This window comes from Euprymna scolopes, chromosome 13, assembly GCF_053919585.1.
Source record: "Euprymna scolopes isolate OS-2025 chromosome 13, ASM5391958v1, whole genome shotgun sequence".
In the NCBI taxonomy this organism is placed as follows: domain Eukaryota; kingdom Metazoa; phylum Mollusca; class Cephalopoda; order Sepiida; family Sepiolidae; genus Euprymna; species Euprymna scolopes.
The window spans coordinates 83,178,483-83,202,877 of NC_136494.1; the positions used below are offsets into that span (position 1 = coordinate 83,178,483).

A 24,395-nucleotide genomic window follows, 5' to 3' on the forward strand; every position below is an offset into this window, starting at 1 on the left:
GTAAAATATTTACTATTTCTATAATGTTTATCCATTCAAAAATATGTAAAATATTTACTATTTATATAATGTTTATCCATTCAAAAAAATGTAAAATATTTACTATTAATATAATGTTTATCTATTCAAAAATATGTAAAATATTTACTATTTCTAGAATGTTTATCTATTCAAAAAAATGTAAAATATTTACTATTTATATAATGTTTATCCATTCAAAAATATGTAAAATATTTACTATTTATATAATGTTTATCCATTCAAAAAAATGTAAAATATTTACTATTTATATAATGTTTATCCATTCAAAAATATGTAAAATATTTACTATTTCTATAATGTTTATCTATTCAAAAAAATGTAAAATATTTACTATTTATATAATGTTTATCCATTCAAAAATATGTAAAATATTTACTATTTCTATAATTTTTATCTATTCAAAAAAATGTAAAATATTTACTATTTATATAATGTTAATCCATTAAAAAATATGTAAAATATTTACTATTTATATAATGTTTATCCATTCAAAAATATGTAAAATATTTACTATTTATATAATGTTTATCCATTCAAAAAAATGTAAAATATTTACTATTTCTATAATGTTTATCTATTCAAAAATATGTAAAATATTTACTATTTCTATAATGTTTATCTATTCAAAAAAAAGGTAAAATATTTACTATTTATATAATGTTTATCTATTCAAAAAAATGTAAAATATTTACTATTTATATAATGTTTATCCATTCAAAAATATGTAAAATATTTACTATTTCTATAATTTTTATCTATATAAAAAAATGTAAAATATTTACTATTTATATAATGTTTATCCATTCCAAAATATGTAAAATATTTACTATTTATATAATGTTTATCTATTCAAAAAAATGTAAAATATTTACTATTTATATAATGTTTATCCATTCAAAAATATGTAAAATATTTACTATTTTTATAATGTTTATCTATTCAAAAAAATGTAAAATATTTACTATTTATATAATGTTTATCCATTCCAAAATATGTAAAATATTTACTATTTATATAATGTTTATCTATTCTAAAATATGTAAAATATTTACTATTTCTATAATGTTTATCTATTAAAAAAAATGTAAAATATTTACTATTTATATAATGTTTATCCATTCAAAAATATGTAAAATATTTACTATTTCTATAATTTTTATCTATTCAAAAAAATGTAAAATATTTACTATTTATATAATGTTTATCCATTCAAAAATATGTAAAATATTTACTATTTCTATAATTTTTATCTATTCAAAAAAATGTAAAATATTTACTATTTATATAATGTTTATCCATTCAAAAATATGTAAAATATTTACTATTTCTATAATTTTTATCTATTCAAAAAAATGTAAAATATTTACTATTTATATAATGTTTATCCATTCAAAAATATGTAAAATATTTACTATTTCTATAATTTTTATCTATCCAAAAAAATGTAAAATATTTACTATTTATATAATGTTTATCCATTCAAAAATATGTAAAATATTTACTATTAATATAATGTTTATCCATTCAAAAATATGTAAAATATTTACTATTTGTATAATGTTTATCCATTCAAAAAAATGTAAAATATTTACTATTTCTATAATGTTTATCCATTCAAAATATGTAAAATATTTACTATTTATATAATGTTTATCCATTCAAAAAAATGTAAAATATTTACTATTAATATAATGTTTATCTATTCAAAAATATGTAAAATATTTACTATTTCTAGAATGTTTATCTATTCAAAAAAATGTAAAATATTTACTATTTATATAATGTTTATCCATTCAAAAATATGTAAAATATTTACTATTTATATAATGTTTATCCATTCAAAAAAATGTAAAATATTTACTATTTAAATAATGTTTATCCATTCAAAAATATGTAAAATATTTACTATTTCTATAATGTTTATCTATTCAAAAAAATGTTAAATATTTACTATTTATATAATGTTTATCCATTCAAAAATATGTAAAATATTTACTATTTCTATAATGTTTATCTATTCAAAAAAATGTAAAATATTTACTATTTATATAATGTTTATCAATTCAAAAATATGTAAAATATTTACTATTTATATAATGTTTATCCATTCAAAAATATGTAAAATATTTACTATTTATATAATGTTTATCCATTCAAAAAAATGTAAAATATTTACTATTTCTATAATGTTTATCTATTCAAAAATATGTAAAATATTTACTATTTCTATAATGTTTATCTATTCAAAAAAATTTAAAATATTTACTATTTATATAATGTTTATCCATTCAAAAATATGTAAAATATTTACTATTTATATAATGTTTATCCATTCAAAAATATGTAAAATATTTACTATTTATATAATGTTTATCCATTCAACAAAATGTAAAATATTTACTATTTCTATAATGTTTATCTATTAAAAAAAATGTAAAATATTTACTATTTATATAATGTTTATCCATTCAAACATATGTAAAATATTTACTATTTCTATAATTTTTATCTATTCAAAAAAATGTAAAATATTTACTATTTATATAATGTTTATCCATTCAAAAATATGTAAAATATTTACTATTTCTATAATTTTTATCTATTCAAAAAAATGTAAAATATTTACTATTTATATAATGTTTATCCATTCAAAAATATGTAAAATATTTACTATTTCTATAATTTTTATCTATTCAAAAAAATGTAAAATATTTACTATTTATATAATGTTTATCCATTCAAAAATATGTAAAATATTTACTATTAATATAATGTTTATCCATTCAAAAATATGTAAAATATTTACTATTTATATAATGTTTATCTATTCAAAAAAATGTAAAATATTTACTATTTATATAATGTTAATCTATTCAAAAAAATGTAAAATATTTACTATTTATATAATGTTTATCCATTCAAAAATATGTAAAATATTTACTATTTCTATAATTTTTATCTATTCAAAAAAATGTAAAATATTTACTATTTATATAATGTTTATCCATTCAAAAATATGTAAAATATTTACTATTAATATAATGTTTATCCATTCAAAAATATGTAAAATATTTACTATTTATATAATGTTTATCCATTCAAAAAAATGTAAAATATTTACTATTTCTATAATGTTTATCTATTCAAAAATATGTAAAATATTTACTATTTATATAATGTTTATCCATTCAAAAATATGTAAAATATTTCTTCTTTATATAATGTTTATCCATTCAAAAAAATGTAAAATATTTACTATTTATATAATGTTTATCTATTCAAAAATATGTAAAATATTTACTATTTCTAGAATGTTTATCCATTCAAAAATATGTAAAATATTTACTATTTCTATAATTTTTATCTATTCAAAAAAATGTAAAATATTTACTATTTATATAATGTTTATCCATTCAAAAATATGTAAAATATTTACTATTTCTATAATTTTTATCTATTCAAAAAAATGTAAAATATTTACTATTTATATAATGTTTATCCATTCAAAAATATGTAAAATATTTACTATTTCTATAATTTTTATCTATTCAAAAAAATGTAAAATATTTACTATTTATATAATGTTTATCCATTCAAAAATATGTAAAATATTTACTATTTCTATAATTTTTATCTATTCAAAAAAATGTAAAATATTTACTATTTCTATAATGTTTATCCATTCAAAAATATGTAAAATATTTACTATTAATATAATTTTTATCCATTCAAAAATATGTAAAATATTTACTATTTATATAATGTTTATCCATTCAAAAAAATGTAAAATATTTACTATTTCTATAATGTTTATCCATTCAAAAATATGTAACATATTTACTATTTATATAATGTTTATCCATTCAAAAAAATGTAAAATATTTACTATTAATATAATGTTTATCTATTCAAAAATATGTAAAATATTTACTATTTCTAGAATGTTTATCTATTCAAAAAAATGTAAAATATTTACTATTTATATAATGTTTATCCATTCAAAAATATGTAAAATATTTACTATTTATATAATGTTTATCCATTCAAAAAAATGTAAAATATTTACTATTTATATAATGTTTATCCATTCAAAAATATGTAAAATATTTACTATTTCTATAATGTTTATCTATTCAAAAAAATGTTAAATATTTACTATTTATATAATGTTTATCCATTCAAAAATATGTAAAATATTTACTATTTCTATAATTTTTATCTATTCAAAAAAATGTAAAATATTTACTATTTATATAATGTTTATCCATTCAAAAATATGTAAAATATTTACTATTTATATAATGTTTATCCATTCAAAAATATGTAAAATATTTACTATTTATATAATGTTTATCCATTCAAAAAAATGTAAAATATTTACTATTTCTATAATGTTTATCTATTCAAAAATATGTAAAATATTTACTATTTCTATAATGTTTATCTATTCAAAAAAATGTAAAATATTTACTATTTATATAATGTTTATCCATTCAAAAATATGTAAAATATTTACTATTTATATAATGTTTATCCATTCAAAAATATGAAAAATATTTACTATTTATATAATGTTTATCCATTCAAAAAAATGTAAAATATTTACTATTTATATAATGTTTATCTATTCAAAAAAATGTAAAATATTTACTATTTATATAATGTTTATCCATTCAAAAATATGTAAAATATTTACTATTTATATAATTTTTATCTATTCAAAAAAATGTAACATATTTACTATTTCTATAATGTTTATCTATTCAAAAAAATATAAAATATTTACTATTTATATAATGTTTATCCATTCCAAAATATGTAAAATATTTACTATTTATATAATGTTTATCTATTCTAAAATATGTAAAATATTTACTATTTCTATAATGTTTATCTATTCAAAAAAATGTAAAATATTTACTATTTATATAATGTTTATCCATTCAAAAATATGTAAAATATTTACTATTTCTATAATTTTTATCTATTCAAAAAAATGTAAAATATTTACTATTTATATAATGTTTATCCATTCAAAAATATGTAAAATATTTACTATTTCTATAATTTGTATCTATTCAAAAAAATGTAAAATATTTACTTTTTATATAATGTTTATCCATTCAAAAATATGTAAAATATTTACTATTTCTATAATTTTTATCTATTCAAAAATATGTAAAATATTTACTATTTATATAATGTTTATCCATTCAAAAATATGTAAAATATTTACTATTTATATAATTTTTATCTATTCAAAAAAATGTAAAATATTTACTATTTCTATAATGTTTATCCATTCAAAAATATGTAAAATATTTACTATTAATATAATGTTTATCCATTCAAAAATATGTAAAATATTTACTATTTATATAATGTTTATCCATTCAAAAAAATGTAAAATATTTACTATTTCTATAATGTTTATCCATTCAAAAATATGTAAAATATTTACTATTTATATAATGTTTATCCATTCAAAAAAATGTAAAATATGTACTATTTATATAATGTTTATCTATTGAAAAATATGTAAAATATTTACTATTTCTAGAATGTTTATCTATTCAAAAATATGTAAAATATTTACTATTTATATAATGTTTATCTATTCAAAAAAATGTAAAATATTTACTATTTATATAATGTTTATCCATTCAAAAATATGTAAAATATTTACTATTTCTATAATTTTTATCTATTCAAAAAAATGTAAAATATTTACTATTTATATAATGTTTATCCATTCAAAAATATGTAAAATATTTACTATTTATATAATGTTTATCTATTCAAAAAAATGTAAAATATTTACTATTTATATAATGTTTATCTATTCAAAAAAATGTAACATATTTACTATTTATATAATGTTTATCTATTCAAAAATATGTAAAATATTTACTATTTATATAATGTTTATCCATTCAAAAAAATGTAAAATATTTACTATTTTTATAATGTTTATCTATTCAAAAAAATGTAAAATATTTACTATTTATATAATTTTTATCTATTCAAAAAAATGTAAAATATTTACTATTTATATAATGTTTATCCATTCAAAAATATGTAAAATATTTACTATTTCTATAATTTTTATCTATTCAAAAAAATGTAAAATATTTACTATTTATATAATGTTTATCCATTCAAAAATATGTAAAATATTTACTATTTATATAATGTTTATCCATTCAAAAAAATGTAAAATATTTACTATTTTTATAATGTTTATCCATTCAAAAATATGTAAAATATTTACTATTTCTATAATTTTTATCTATTCAAAAAAATGTAAAATATTTACTATTTATATAATGTTTATCCATTCAAAAAAATGTAAAATATTTACTATTTCTATAATTTTTATCTATTCAAAAAAATGTAAAATATTTACTATTTATATAATGTTTATCCATTCAAAAATATGTAAAATATTTACTATTTATATAAAGTTTATCCATTCAAAAATATGTAAAATATTTACTATTTATATAATGTTTATCCATTCAAAAAAATGTAAAATATTTACTATTTCTATAATGTTTATCTATTCAAAAATATGTAAAATATTTACTATTTCTATAATGTTTATCTATTCAAAAAAATGTAAAATATTTACTATTTATATAATGTTTATCCATTCAAAAATATGTAAAATATTTACTATTTATATAATGTTTATCCATTCAAAAATATGTAAAATATTTACTATTTATATAATGTTTATCCATTCAAAAAAATGTAAAATATTTACTATTTATATAATGTTTATCTATTCAAAAAAATGTAAAATATTTACTATTTATATAATGTTTATCCATTCAAAAATATGTAAAATATTTACTATTTATATAATTTTTATCTATTCAAAAAAATGTAACATATTTACTATTTCTATAATGTTTATCTATTCAAAACAATATAAAATATTTACTATTTATATAATGTTTATCCATTCCAAAATATGTAAAATATTTACTATTTATATAATGTTTATCTATTCTAAAATATGTAAAATATTTACTATTTCTATAATGTTTATCTATTCAAAAAAATGTAAAATATTTACTATTTATATAATGTTTATCCATTCAAAAATATGTAAAATATTTACTATTTCTATAATTTTTGTCTATTCAAAAAAATGTAAAATATTTACTATTTATATAATGTTTATCCATTCAAAAATATGTAAAATATTTACTATTTCTATAATTTGTATCTATTCAAAAAAATGTAAAATATTTACTTTTTATATAATGTTTATCCATTCAAAAATATGTAAAATATTTACTATTTCTATAATTTTTATCTATTCAAAAATATGTAAAATATTTACTATTTATATAATGTTTATCCATTCAAAAATATGTAAAATATTTACTATTTATATAATTTTTATCTATTCAAAAAAATGTAAAATATTTACTATTTCTATAATGTTTATCCATTCAAAAATATGTAAAATATTTACTATTAATATAATGTTTATCCATTCAAAAATATGTAAAATATTTACTATTTATATAATGTTTATCCATTCAAAAAAATGTAAAATATTTACTATTTCTATAATGTTTATCCATTCAAAAATATGTAAAATATTTACTATTTATATAATGTTTATCCATTCAAAAAAATGTAAAATATGTACTATTAATATAATGTTTATCTATTGAAAAATATGTAAAATATTTACTATTTCTAGAATGTTTATCTATTCAAAAATATGTAAAATATTTACTATTTATATAATGTTTATCTATTCAAAAAAATGTAAAATATTTACTATTTATATAATGTTTATCCATTCAAAAATATGTAAAATATTTACTATTTCTATAATGTTTATCTATTCAAAAAAATGTAAAATATTTACTATTTATATAATGTTTATCCATTCAAAAATATGTAAAATATTTACTATTTATATAATGTTTATCTATTCAAAAAAATGTAAAATATTTACTATTTATATAATGTTTATCTATTCAAAAAAATGTAAAATATTTACTATTTATATAATGTTTATCTATTCAAAAATATGTAAAATATTTACTATTTATATAATGTTTATCCATTCAAAAAAATGTAAAATATTTACTATTTTTATAATGTTTATCTATTCAAAAAAATGTAAAATATTTACTATTTCTATAATTTTTATCTATTCAAAAAAATGTAAAATATTTACTATTTATATCATGTTTATCCATTCAAAAATATTTAAAATATTTACTATTTCTATAATTTTTATCTATTCAAAAAAATGTAAAATATTTACTATTTATATAATGTTTATCCATTCAAAAATATGTAAAATATTTACTATTTATATAATGTTTATCCATTCAAAAAAATGTAAAATATTTACTATTTTTATAATGTTTATCCATTCAAAAATATGTAAAATATTTACTATTTCTATAATTTTTATCTATTCAAAAAAATGTAAAATATTTACTATTTATATAATGTTTATCCATTCAAAAATATGTAAAATATTTACTATTTCTATAATTTTTATCTATTCAAAAAAATGTAAAATATTTACTATTTATATAATGTTTATCCATTCAAAAATATGTAAAATATTTACTATTAATATAATGTTTATCCATTCAAAAATATGTAAAATATTTACTATTTATATAATGTTTATCCATTCAAAAAAATGTAAAATATTTACTATTTATATAATGTTAATCTATTCAAAAAAATGTAAAATATTTACTATTTATATAATGTTTATCCATTAAAAAATATGTAAAATATTTACTATTTCTATAATTTTTATCTATTCAAAAAAATGTAAAATATTTACTATTTATATAATGTTTATCCATTCAAAAATATTTAAAATATTTACTATTTATATAATGTTTATCTATTCAAAAAAATGTAAAATATTTACTATTTATATAATGTTTATCCATTCAAAAATATGTAAAATATTTACTATTAATATAATGTTTATCCATTCAAAAATATGTAAAATATTTACTATTTATATAATGTTTATCCATTCAAAAAAATGTAAAATATTTACTATTAATATAATGTTTATCTATTCAAAAATATGTAAAATATTTACTATTTCTAGAATGTTTATCTATTCAAAAAAATGTAAAATATTTACTATTTATATAATGTTTATCCATTCAAAAATATGTAAAATATTTACTATTTATATAATGTTTATCCATTCAAAAAAATGTAAAATATTTACTATTTCTATAATTTTTATCTATTCAAAAAAATGTAAAATATTTACTATTTATATAATGTTTATCCATTCAAAAATATGTAAAATATTTACTATTTCTATAATTTTTATCTATTCAAAAAAATGTAAAATATTTACTATTTATATAATGTTTATCCATTCAAAAAATTTAAAATATTTACTATTTATATAATGTTTATCTATTCAAAAAAATGTAAAATATTTACTATTTCTATAATTTTTATCTATTTAAAAAAAATGTAAAATATTTACTATTTATATAATGTTTATCCATTCCAAAATATGTAAAATATTTACTATTTATATAATGTTTATCTATTCTAAAATATGTAAAATATTTACTATTTCTATAATGTTTATCTATTCAAAAAAATGTAAAATATTTACTATTTATATAATGTTTATCCATTCAAAAATATGTAAAATATTTACTATTTCTATAATTTTTATCTATTCAAAAAAATGTAAAATATTTACTATTTATATAATGTTTATCCATTCAAAAATATGTAAAATATTTACTATTTCTATAATTTTTATCTATTCAAAAAAATGTAAAATATTTACTATTTATATAATGTTTATCCATTCAAAAATATGTAAAATATTTAATATTTCTATAATTTTTATCTATTCAAAAAAATGTAAAATATTTACTACTTATATAATGTTTATCCATTCAAAAATATGTAAAATATTTACTATTTCTATAATTTTTATCTATTCAAAAAAATGTAAAATATTTACTATTTATATAATGTTTATCCATTCAAAAATATGTAAAATATTTACTATTAATATAATGTTTATCCATTCAAAAATATGTAAAATATTTACTATTTATATAATGTTTATCCATTCAAAAAAATGTAAAATATTTACTATTTCTATAATGTTTATCCATTCAAAAATATGTAAAATATGTACTATTTATATAATGTTTATCCATTCAAAAAAATGTAAAATATTTACTATTAATATAATGTTTATCCATTCAAAAAAATGTAAAATATTTACTATTTATATAATGTTTATCTATTCAAAAAAATGTAAAATATTTTCTATTTATATAATGTTTATCTATTACAAAATATGTAAAATATTTACTATTTCTAGTATGTTTATCTATTCAAAAAATGTAAAATATTTACTATTTATATAATGTTTATCCATTCAAAAATATGTAAAATATTTACTATTTATATAATGTTTATCCATTCAAAAAAATGTAAAATATTTACTCTTTATATAATGTTTATCCATTCAAAAATATGTAAAATATTTACTATTTCTATAATGTTTATCTATTCAAAAAAATGTAAAATATTTACTATTTATATAATGTTTATCCATTCAAAAATATGTAAAATATTTACTATTTCTATAATGTTTATCTATTAAAAAAAATGTAAAATATTTACTATTTATATAATGTTTATCCATTCAAAAATATGTAAAATATTTACTATTTCTATAATTTTTATCTATTCAAAAAAATGTAAAATATTTACTATTTATATAATGTTTATCCATTCAAAAATATGTAAAATATTTACTATTTCCATAATTTTTATCTATTCAAAAAAATGTAAAATATTTACTATTTATATAATGTTTATCCATTCAAAAATATGTAAAATATTTACTATTAATATAATGTTTATCCATTCAAAAATATGTAAAACATTTACTATTTCTAGAATGTTTATCCATTCAAAAATATGTAAAATATTTACTATTTATATGTTTATCCATTCAAAAATATGTAAAATATTTACTATTTATATAATGTTTATCCATTCAAAAAAATGTAAAATATTTACTATTTATATAATGTTTATCCATTCAAAAATATGTAAAATATTTACTATTTCTATAATGTTTATCTATTCAAAAAAATGTAAAATATTTACTATTTATATAATGTTTATCCATTCAAAAATATGTAAAATATTTACTATTTCTATAATTTTTATCTATTCAAAAAAATGTAAAATATTTACTATTTATATAATGTTAATCCATTCAAAAATATGTAAAATATTTACTATTTATATAATGTTTATCCATTCAAAAATATGTAAAATATTTACTATTTATATAATGTTTATCCATTCAAAAAAATGTAAAATATTTACTATTTCTATAATGTTTATCTATTCAAAAATATGTAAAATATTTACTATTTCTATAATGTTTATCTATTCAAAAAAATGTAAAATATTTACTATTTATATAATGTTTATCTATTCAAAAAAATGTAAAATATTTACTATTTATATAATGTTTATCCATTCAAAAATATGTAAAATATTTACTATTTCTATAATTTTTATCTATTCAAAAAAATGTAAAATATTAACTATTTATATAATGTTTATCCATTCCAAAATATGTAAAATATTTACTATTTATATAATGTTTATCTATTCTAAAATATGTAAAATATTTACTATTTCTATAATGTTTATCTATTCAAAAAAATGTAAAATATTTACTATTTATATAATGTTTATCCATTCCAAAATATGTAAAATATTTACTATTTCTATAATTTTTATCTATTCAAAAAAATGTAAAATATTTACTATTTATATAATGTTTATCCATTCAAAAATATGTAAAATATTTACTATTTCTATAATTTTTATCTATTCAAAAAAATGTAAAATATTTACTATTTATATAATGTTTATCCATTCAAAAATATGTAAAATATTTACTATTTCTATAATTTTTATCTATTCAAAAAAATGTAAAATATTTACTATTTATATAATGTTTATCCATTACAAAAATATGTAAAATATTTACTATTAATATAATGTTTATCCATTCAAAAATATGTAAAATATTTACTATTTATATAATGTTTATCCATTCAAAAAAATGTAAAATATTTACTATTTATATAATGTTTATCCATTCAAAAATATGTAAAATATTTACTATTAATATAATGTTTATCCATTCAAAAAAATGTAAAATATTTACTAATAATATAATGTTTATCCATTCAAAAATATGTAAAATATTTACTATTTCTAGAATGTTTATCTATTCAAAAAAATGTAAAATATTTACTATTTATATAATGTTTATCCATTCAAAAATATGTAAAATATTTACTATTTATATAATGTTTATCCATTCAAAAAAATGTAAAATATTTACTATTTATATAATGTTTATCCATTCAAAAATATGTAAAATATTTACTATTTCTATAATGTTTATCTATTCAAAAAAATGTTAAATATTTACTATTTATATAATGTTTATCCATTCAAAAATATGTAAAATATTTACTATTTCTATAATTTTTATCCATTCAAAAAAATGTAAAATATTTACTATTTATATAATGTTTATCTATTCAAAAATATGTAAAATATTTACTATTTATATAATGTTTATCCATTCAAAAATATGTAAAATATTTACTATTTATATAATGTTTATCCATTCAAAAAAATGTAAAATATTTACTATTTCTATAATGTTTATCTATTCAAAAATATGTAAAATATTTACTATTTCTATAATGTTTATCTATTCAAAAAAATGTAAAATATTTACTATTTATATAATTTTTATCTATTCAAACAAATGTAAAATATTTACTATTTCTATAATGTTTATCCATTCAAAAATATGTAAAATATTTACTATTTCTATAATTTTTATCTATTCAAAAAAATGTAAAATATTTACTATTTATATAATGTTTATCCATTCCAAAATATGTAAAATATTTACTATTTATATAATGTTTATCTATTCTAAAATATGTAAAATATTTACTATTTATATAATGTTTATCCATTCAAAAATATGTAAAATATTTACTATTTCTATAATGTTTATCTATTCAAAAAAATGTAAAATATTTACTATTTATATAATGTTTATCCATTCAAAAAAATGTAAAATATTTACTATTAATATAAGTATTATCTATTCAAAAATATGTAAAATATTTACTATTTCTAGAATGTGTATCTATTCAAAAAAATGTAAAATATTTACTATTTATATAATGTTTATCCATTCAAAAATATGTAAAATATTTACTATTTGTATAATGTTTATCCATTCAAAAATATGTAAAATATTTACTATTTCTATAATGTTTATCTATTCAAAAATATGTAAAATATTTACTATTTATATAATGTTTATCCATTCAAAAATATGTAAAATATTTACTATTTCTATAATTTTTATCTATTCAAAAAAATGTAAAATATTTACTATTTATATAATGTTTATCCATTCAAAAATATGTAAAATATTTACTATTTATATAATGTTTATCCATTCAAAAATATGTAAAATATTTACTATTTATATAATGTTTATCTATTCAAAAAAATGTAAAATATTTACTATTTATATAATGTTTATCCATTCAAAAATATGTAAAATATTTACTATTAATATAATGTTTATCTATTCAAAAATATGTAAAATATTTACTATTTCTAGAATGTTTATCTATTCAAAAATATGTAAAATATTTACTATTTATATAATGTTTATCCATTCAAAAATATGTAAAATATTTCTTATTTCTATAATGTTTATCCATTCAAAAAAATGTAAAATATTTACTATTTATATAATGTTTATCCATTCAAAAATATGTAAAATATGTACTATTTCTATAATGTTTATCTATTCAAAAAAATGTAAAATATTTACTATTTATATAATGTTTATCCATTCAAAAATATGTAAAATATTTACTATTTCTATAATTTTGATCTATTCAAAAATATGTAAAATATTTACTATTTATATAATGTTTATCCATTCAAAAATATGTAAAATATTTACTATTTATATAATGTTTATCCATTCAAAAATATGTAAAATATTTACTATTTATATAATGTTTATCCATTCAAAAAAATGTAAAATATTTACTATTTATATAATGTTTATCTATTCAAAAATATGTAAAATATTTACTATTTCTATAATGTTTATCCATTCAAAAATATGTAAAATATTTACTATTTCTATAATTTTTATCTATTCAAAAATATGTAAAATATTTACTATTTATATAATGTTTATCCATTCAAAAATATGTAAAATATTTACTATTTATATAATGTTTATCCATTCAAAAATATGTAAAATATTTACTATTTCTATAATTTTTATCTATTCAAAAAAATGTAAAATATTTACTATTTATATAATGTTTATCCATTGAAAAATATGTAAAATATTTACTATTTATATAATGTTTATCCATTCAAAAATATGTAAAATATTTACTATTTATATAATGTTTATCCATTCAAAAAAATGTAAAATATTTACTATTTCTATAATGTTTATCCATTCAAAAAAATGTAAAATATTTACTATTTATATAATGTTTATCCATTCAATAAAATGTAAAATATTTACTATTTATATAATGTTTATCCATACTACTATCGAAAATTAGTTGTATGAGACTATATAAATGATGTTTGTGTAAAGCTTCATCGGCCATTTTGAACTCCATTCAACATCTCAGGAAGAGATCAGACTTCAGTTGTGAACTAGACGGCTAGAGAATGCCTCTTCTCTTCTACTGACTTTTACCTTTTTTTCTGGTTTAGAAATAAACTGGTTCCACACTTAACTGCCTAGGAACAGGAACGGGGCATTCAAAAGTGACTTAATAATCTGTGAATGTGGAGAGGACGGCCATATGATGCCATAGTGTTTTGTCTGCCCTATACTGCCCACACGGTGCGGCTTGAAAGCTTTTGTAGAATACACCAATGATGCACATGAAAAAAATTAGAAACTATTGTATGAATCACAAACTTCAAAGACACACAAAGAAGAAAAAACATAGAATTACAATATACAAGCATAAGAAGCTTTATTCAGCTTAGAATAAATTTATGCACACTAAATATGAACTACTTATTTATAGGCACGAGAGTTCATATCCAACGAAGATAATATCTATCAATAAAGGGCAATATCAGACCAGTTCCCTGAACCCATTTTCATTAATAGATTGATTTGGATAAATTAATCCGAAGAAAATTTATTATCAAATAAGCGTTGAATATAACAAGAGAAATGGATTTCCAAAATGGACTTACTTGCAGCTTGAATTCGAGATCACGCAAATAAGAATAATTAATTCAGTTGCACGAATAAGACCATGTCGCTGAATATGAAGACTTGAGGCAGAAATGCCAAATGCGCTTAAACAGACATTAACCAAAAGGGGGAATACTAGACTAATTCATTTAAGTAATACATGTCAATGAACTGATTATATATATATTTATATAATGATGTAAAAATATATTTATAGCAAGTGAGCTACCCTGAAACCTCTGTGTTTATTTCCAAAGAAAATTACTAGTCTAAATTATATATATATATATATATATATATATATATATATATATATATATATATATATATACTAGCGGAGTTACATGGCATTGCAGGATTAGTGTGTAGGATAACATATTAACATCATATTCAAAAGAGTTTACGTAAATAAGGATGCTGATTTTGTAAGTTAGATATCTTACCCACTGAGCTAATCATATATATATATATATATATATATATATATATATATATATATATATATATATATATATATATATATATATATTACTCTTAATCTAATGCTTATAAATACTTTCCATTGTGTTATATGTTTACAAAAAAGGTGTCATTAGCTCTTAAGGGGCAACTAGATGCGTAAAACTATTTCCATTCTTTTCACATGCAAACTGTACATATGAATACACTTATATTTACGGTATACGTTTGAAACCAAATTAGAACGCCAAGGTTTTGTAAAATAAACACGTGTTTTGTCGAAATTATTAATAATTTTAACAAATAAATGTTTGTTTATTTTACAAAACCTTTGCTTCCAAATGTGTAACATACGTATTTCATTTTAAAATTCAAACAACTCTTATATCACGAAGAACACAACCTTAACAATTTCAAACCACGCGCACAAAGTATAATCTCTCAGACATAAAACAATATCACCGTTGAGGAAAAACACACGCATTTTATCTGCTACATTCTTTCCTGTTAACAAAAAAAAAAAAAGATTTTGAAGATGTATTATTTTAAAATGTATATATCTATACAAGTGAAATTGTCTGTGTGTACATTTCCCTACCAAACTACTCTATCAATTTTCAGTCTACGGACTCGAGATTTGACATAAGGGTTATTGACATTTGAAAAAATCTTTTTTATCGGTTTTCGGTTGGATATTTCGCTGTCAAGAGATCAAAGTTCAACGATTTGACATTTGAGAACTCTACTAAACTCCTCCGTAAATTTTGGGTCTAAACACTTGAAATTTTAGATGTAGGTTACTTGGACATTGATCAAACCTTTTAATTTGATTAATAATAAATATTAAACGGTCAAAATTGGGATCAAAGTTTTAAAAAATTTGACCTCTGCGGTTAATACCAAATTACTCAGCCAATTTTTGGTCTAAACATTTTGAAATTTTACATAAAGTGTATGCAGACATGGGGCAAGCTTTTTAATTGTTTTTTTTTCCCCCAAAAAAAATTTGGCTGCCAAAGGGTCAAAACACCAAAGGTCTGACCATTGCGGTCTTTAGATAACTATTCAGTCAATTTTGGGTCTAAAAATTTGAAATTTTACATAAAGGGTATTCAGACATGCAGTGAGCGTTTTAATCAGTTTTTAACGAAAATTTGGCTGCCAAGACGTCAAAGTTGAAAGAGTTGACCTTTGCAGACTCTACCAAACTCTTCCAACAATTTTTGGTCTAAACACTTGAAATTTTATTTGTAGGTTACCTGGACATGAGTCAAACTTTTTAATATATATATATATATATATATATATATATGCACATAAAGTTATGAACAGTACATAGGGCCCGAGCAAAGCCGGGCTGAACTGCTAGTTATTAATAATTTTAAACAAATATTTGTTTAATTTACAAAACCTTTGTGCTGTAATTTGGTTTCAAACGTTTAATTTACACATTTCATTTTAAAATTTACTGCTTGTGTTATGGAAATACGAAGGACATCTAAAAAATAATATCTTCTATGTTTTCAGGATTGCGAATTGTATTAAGATGAATGAACTTATGCATTCATAACTTGAAGGTTTCATCTCTGTTGCAGATATTGATTGTGTAAGACTAAGAATGCAATGCCTGTCCTGAACATACGCCAGAAGTGAAGATTCGTCATTAAATTCCTCCATGCAGAAAAAAATTGAATTGCTCAACATACAATGGCGTCAGTTGAATGTTTACAAAGTCGATGGTGTTGCTGTCAGCATAGGGAGATCGTTTCGTCGATTCCAAAGTGGCAACAGAGATGTGAATGACAAAGCGTACTTGGGACTTTTATGACCAAACCATCATTCGTCACTGGCAAAAATACATTGAGAATGGCGTTGACTATGTAGAAAAATAAATTCTGGAGCACAAAACGTAGCTAGTTTTAATGGTACTGCTCCTTTCTTCATAGCTCCTCGATGTTTAAGTTTTGTTAAAAATAGGCCTTACTTTTTCGAACGACTGTCGTACATAAAAAAACTTATGTTAACTTTTTCCTTATAGTGAGACAGCTAAATAGGATACACCAGAATTGTGGAAGGAAGACGATTTTTGACTCTGAATGTCTTTCAAGGTGGAATCAGAGATTAGAACTCAGTCGAACACTATAGTAGATACAGACTAACAATATCTCTTCTTTGGGAAAGCGGCTGTAGAATATTTGATCCCATCTTAGCAACTAATTTTAGAGGCAATTTACATAATTTATTTTATGAAAGGTATTGATTGGATATCAGCTTTTATGGCAATTTTTTATAACCTTCTGTAGCTATCTTGTTTAGTTGAAATCACCCACTACTTTCTAAGCTAACACAGTTGATAAGCACTTAATTGCAAAGTGAGAATTAAACATGCTTTTTGCTGTCATTAGGTCACCAAAGTTAAGCAACGTTGAGTCTAACCAGTACTAAATGGGTAACTATTTGCAAACTGCCACATCTGGGCAGGAGCTGCTAAAAAGCAGCCTATCCTGTCTTGACAGAGTACAAAATAGACTTCGTGGCTTAGTGGGGGATGCTCTTTTCTCTTCCCTGCAGCCTCTCTCACACAGAAGATATGTTGCGAGCCTGTCTTTGTTTTATCGTTATTTCCATGGCAAGTGCTCGTCTGAGCTCCAATCTCTGGTTCCCCCTCGCCAATATTTCACGAAAAACACCCATCTAGCTGAAACTACTGTCATTAATTTTCCGCATTCTTTATCTGTGCCTAAATCCAAACGTAGATTCCATGAGTAGAGCTTCTTTCTTAGAAGTGCACGACTGTGGAACTTTCTTCCATTTGCCTGTTTCCCACCTGACTACAACTTGGATGCCTTCAAGTCCAACATAAACAAATTTCTTAGAAATCGCCCCCTTAAGTAAGACACTATCAAATCTCCAATACTAATGATTACTTCGATACTATCTCATTGATTACTGTACACGCAATAACCCTTATCCCGAGTGGCTTCTGAGCCTTGATAAGTGGTGACCCCCATGTAAATAAAAAAAACACACGTATTGTATGTAACAAGAATATTTTCAAATTCAAACTAATTTAGGCGATTGTGCAATATAGTTTACAAGAAAAGCGGGTAAAAAACAAATAACTTTTACAAAAAACAAGGATATTTACTTTTCTACTTGTATAATTTTTAAAGATATTTACTAATAATAAAAAAAGAACAACTTACCTAAATTTGATTAGCTACTATCCCAGATTAAGCTTCAGTTTCCTCTAATTCTCATTCTTTATTATTTTAAGCTTGAAATCAACAGTTCCCCCCCTCCAAATCGGGCATTAGTTTAAAAATAATCGGAACGATAAATTAAAAAGGATGTAACAAATGTCTAGATAATAGGTATATGATCAGTATAGACGCAAGTAGAAACGTAAACATTCTTGCGTTTGGTAACAGTTCTTTGTTGTGTTTTGCCTTGTTAGCGATACCGCATAATCGATCTAATCTACACTTACTTATGACGGTATTCATCTGGGGAGAGTTGAGCTGGCTCCTAGTGAATTTATATATTGTTAACTCTTTAGCATTCTTCAGTACTTCAGCCATTTGCGATTCCATCGTCGCACACCGAAGACGTGAGAACCAGCCATAACTATTAAGTCGGCTTTCACCGTTGCAAGACTAAGCTACAATTCCATAATATAAAAAAAAAAATCGATTTCGGAATAAAATGACCCAACGATGGTAACCATGCTGCAAAACACACCAACAACTTCTACCCAATTTATAAGTTGTCTGTTAATAAGAGAGACATTTCAAACTAAATGTCATTTTCTCCTGTATGGGTGGGAAAGGATCTCAGATTATACAAACCACCTGCAAATAATCAATAAGCGGTTCTATGTTTTTTTAACACAAATTCGATTTCATATTGAATGACCTTTATGTTAAATTTGTGTTATGCGCATTAGTGATTGTGTGGAGGTGGTGAAGTGAAGGAGCAAGAATGGACCCTCTCCCAGTCTCCAATGTTTTATAGACTCTAAATTATTGTTAAATATCCAATTTCTTTGTAAGAAAAATAAGTCTTTCTTTATTCATTGTATTTAGACTAATATGAATGAAAGTTTTTTACATAGCCTTAATGACATTGTTACCAGATATGTCCGACCGCAGAGGCGCGTAAACAAATGTGTACGAAATGCGAAATGACGTCACTGTAAGGAAAACGAAAGAGACTATAAAAAAGAACGTGCGCTAAGACAGGAGAACGTTCGAGGGGTCAGGGAGAAAGCCTACGATCTTTTTTTATTCGGGAAAAATACTCGGAAATAAATACCGTTTTTACAAAAAAAAAAAAAAAAAAAAAAAGGAGTCAATTTATCACTTGTTCCTTGCGACATACTCTGCCACAACATGTTGGGTCTCGGATATTTACAGGGTGAAACGATAAAATTGTTGCCACAGAAAAGACGACATTATTCCATTTCCGGTTTTCTTTTATTTTTTTGGGGGGAGGGGGGGTTGCATACCATCTACTAGTTGGCCAGTTGTATACAAATCCTAAGAGCGATAGAAGCCTTCTATCACGTCTGAAAGTGGTACATTGTTCAACAAGCGAGATTGGAGATGCTCCGATGTGCAATTCATGCTCTCTACTGATCCACCAGGACCATTGCCAGCACCCTCAAAATGCATCGCTAGATTGCCATGAATAATAGGGGAGTGCCCACGGTGATGAAAAAAACAAAATTTCCGGTCACCTCATGCCACCTCACATGAAAGTACACCAAAGTATACCTGGATGTGCTGAAGAGTGTGGTGATCCCCTGGTGCAGTTATTTGGTCGCTGGCAGACCCTGGGTGTGGCAGCAGGATTTGGCACTGGCCCACAAGTCCAAATAGACTTAGTCTTGGTTTCAGAAGGGTGTTATGACTTTGTACTTATCTCACTGCCCTCCTTATCCCCCAACCTGAAGCCACTTGATTACTTTGTTTGTTCATGCGTCGGTTACATCACCAACATGACCTCCCACAACACCAAAGCCAGCCTGTTCGCCGCCCTCTGCACAGTATTTGCCAAGCTCCCACCATTACTTGTGGAAAAGGCATGCTCCCAGTCCCGGATCCATATCAAGGTAGTGATTGAGGTTGAATAGATGCCAGCTCTAATACATAATCAAGTTACCTGAATTGATTTTTAAATAAAAGTTTTTAAATAAAGCTGGGGTGCTGTTTTCTTTAGGGCGACAGTTTTATCATTCCACCCTGTAAATGTTAACGCCTATGTAAACATGGACAACGTTATACAACTTAAGGCCAAATTTTATATCATAGCCCGCCTTAAGAATTTATAATGATGGAAAAAATTTATATTTATGTTTGATAAAAATAAATTTTAGCAAAAGCAATTGTGAAAGAGAAAACCAAGATTTTGTTGATGAAAACAAAAATAGTCATCTACATCTGCACTTACTAGAATAGGGCTGCCAAAAGAACTTACGAACACTAGTGTCACATATATAAACATACAGAGGGATGGAAAGCGAGGTGGGTCCAGTGTTGTATATTAAAAGTTGTGTACATCAGCTAGTTTAGAATAATTTTTTTCTTCGTTTAAATGTTGAGTTTACGTATCTGGCCAGCAACATAGTTTCTGCAGAGAGAGATATCAGAATTCGCATCTCAAAAGCATGGGCCGCATTGAATGGGCTGCATTCAGTATTGACTCTCGGGATAACTAACAAACTGAAAAGGCAGTTCTTCAGGGCAGTGATAGAGTCTGTCCTTGCTTACGGTGCTACAACCTGGACACTCACCAAAAGATTGGAAAGAAAACTATATGGCACATACACCCGTATACTATGAACAGTATTAAATATATCTTAGCAAAATCATCCCACGAAGCAACAACTTTATGGCAACCTATCTGCCATATCTAATATCATCAGGGAAAGATGCCTACAATTTGCTGGTCACTGTATGAGAAGCAAGCATGAATTGGGGGGTGATGTATTGCTATGGACTTCACGACACGGACACGAAAGCAAAGGACGACCTAGATCCACATACATCCAGCAAATAGCACACGACGCCAACTGTGAACCTGAAGATCTGAGGCAGCCGGTGGAAGACAGGAAACTCTGGAGAGAAAGTCACATACGTCAGGGCAAGGATCCCGTCGTCATGATGATGATGATGATGATGATGATAATGATGATGATGATGAGGAGGAGGAGGAGGAGGAGGAGGAGGAGCTTTTAAGAGCAGCTGGGGAAAAGAGTGACGATGACAAAATGTTAAACGGTACAAAACCTATGAACGAAAAAACAAAGCTAGGAAAGTATGAATCATCTGATGAGTGATGTCACCAAACAAATTAGAGAAAAAATGTTTTGTAAGTAAAAGAAAATGTATTGGAAGCGAATCAAGCGAACGTATAAAATGATAACTTACACATGAATAGTTAAAACAAACTCAGATTGTCTTTTTTTTTGTTCCCACCATGCTGGTGTACATAAGGACCCAAATAAAAGAATTTTTTTTTCAGTTTTAAAATCATCTTAGTGTTTGTTCTATCAACTTGAATTAACAAAAATTTGGATTTGTTTCGTTCAGATATTTTCCTCTACTACTTTATCATATTTTATAAATTTGGTGTGAGAAAGTCCAGTTCATGATTTCAAGTATTTTGAACATAACTGTTTTAAACCCCAACCAAGAGATAATTGATCAGCTACGACAATAATGATATGTGCAACTGTTAAACGTCATATAATCTGAGGTGTGTATAATTCATTATACACCCCGCATGTTGTCGTCTTTGATGAATTCACATGTTGCATAAATGTGTTTTTTTTTTAATCAGAGGAATGTATTAACCTCTGACCCGTTGATTCTTTTAATATCGCTCATTTCTGACCAATAAATGAGTTTTAATCTAAAACCAACATACCCAAAATACATATCTTATTTACTTCAGGTAAAATATTCCACTGGAGATAGATATAGAGACCGTCAATGGCAATTTTAATAGCCTTATCTAGATGTTTGTTCGGTTTCACTTCTAAACGAATTACATCCTTGCATGCTAATAGTTACTTCTATACAAGAGAAAGCTGTTTAAGGATGAAACCTAAAAACCTAATTGATCATACTTTTGATTCGATTCTATTTGGCTGGACAAGTCCTAGTAGAAATTCTTTTAGAGGGCGTGAACTTCCTAGTTCTTTGTTAATTATCAATAAATAACTCGGATGCATTCTCAGACCATTTGAAGTGTATATAATACATTATATACATATTCTATACACATTATATAACACATTATACACTCCGTCACAATAACTCCGTGTGTCATCTTTGATAAATATACAAAACATATACGTAGACATTTATTAGCATAAGGTAGTAACAATACGATTAGAGAAATTTAAGAGAGAGGGACATATTAAAAAGGTGTTCACTGGGGAGAACTAATATTGAAAAGGAAGGGATTTTAGAGGCCGTTTATGATAAACTATCAGATTGTTCGCTCGACTCACTGTGATTTTTTGGAACGAGTACAATTTTTTTTGGGGGGGGAGGGGTAACGGCTCACTCAGATAACTGGCAGGAACAGCGGCCATAATACCTTTTACCGGAAGTGACATTAGATTCTTAACTTTCCTCTTATTTTCCGAGATCAACTTTTTAATTCCTCAACACTAAACCATTCCACGAGCTCTATCAGGTATTTTGTTTACCTGAACGAGGGCTTTCATTATGAAACAAAGCAACAAGTTAATACTAGTGGAAATGACTCAATTGGAATATTAATAATTATAGAAACATGACTTACCTTGTTGTTTGGCTCATAGCCATTAACAGAGTACGGGTACATGATGTATTTGCCCTTTGAAAACAGTGATGAAGGTGAACAATCACCTGACGATGGATCATGCTCACTGCCCCAATTGTGGCCTGCAATAAAAGTTTTAATTGTACTCTTAAGAGACTACAAACAAATAAAATTGACAAAAAATGCAAATATCATGATCACTATTTATCCGTTACGTTGTTGTACAGGTAATTTGTTTGTACTCTTAAAAGACTCAGAACGAATAAGATTAACAAGAATGGTATCTAGTATAGTGCAGTGTCTACAGATAAACTTAAAAATTAGTATTGAAGAAATTAAGTAAATTGTAAGTCCAAGTATATATTTCGGATATATATGCAGGTTAAAAACAAACAGGCTCAGATTGTCTAATTGTGTTGTATCAAGACATCATGACCCGCATTTTATTTGCATTCATTGTTTCAATATTTTTTTTAATTGAATATAACGTTTCATAATTTAATTCATTGTTTCACTGTTTTTTTTTTAATTGAATATAACGTTTCATAATTTAATTCATTGTTTCACTGTTTTTTTTTTAATTGAATATAACGTTTCATAATTTAATTCATTGTTTCACTGTTTTTTTTTTAATTGAATATAACGTTTCATAATTTTTTTCTTTACATTGTTTCACTTAGAATGGCTTAAATGCAGTTTT

At 21.5% G+C, this 24,395-nt stretch overlaps 2 protein-coding genes across 2 annotated transcripts in view; both read right to left on the bottom strand.

Annotated features, from left to right (window-relative positions):
- LOC145292290 (ADAM 17-like protease) overlaps positions 1-23,813 on the bottom strand; it is a 371,483-nt gene extending 347,670 nt beyond the window's left edge. Inside the window, exon 1 of the mRNA XM_080138616.1 lies at positions 23,696-23,813. Coding sequence (XP_079994742.1) covers positions 23,696-23,737 — 42 coding nt within the window. The 5' untranslated portion in view covers positions 23,738-23,813. The remainder of the gene's footprint in view (positions 1-23,695) is intronic.
- A 30-nt stretch (positions 23,814-23,843) lies between these two features.
- Positions 23,844-24,395, bottom strand: part of LOC145292291 (ADAM 17-like protease) — an 872,700-nt gene continuing 872,148 nt past the window's right edge. Inside the window, exon 12 of the mRNA XM_080138617.1 lies at positions 23,844-23,851. Within this exon, the coding sequence (XP_079994743.1) occupies positions 23,844-23,851 (8 nt within the window). The remainder of the gene's footprint in view (positions 23,852-24,395) is intronic.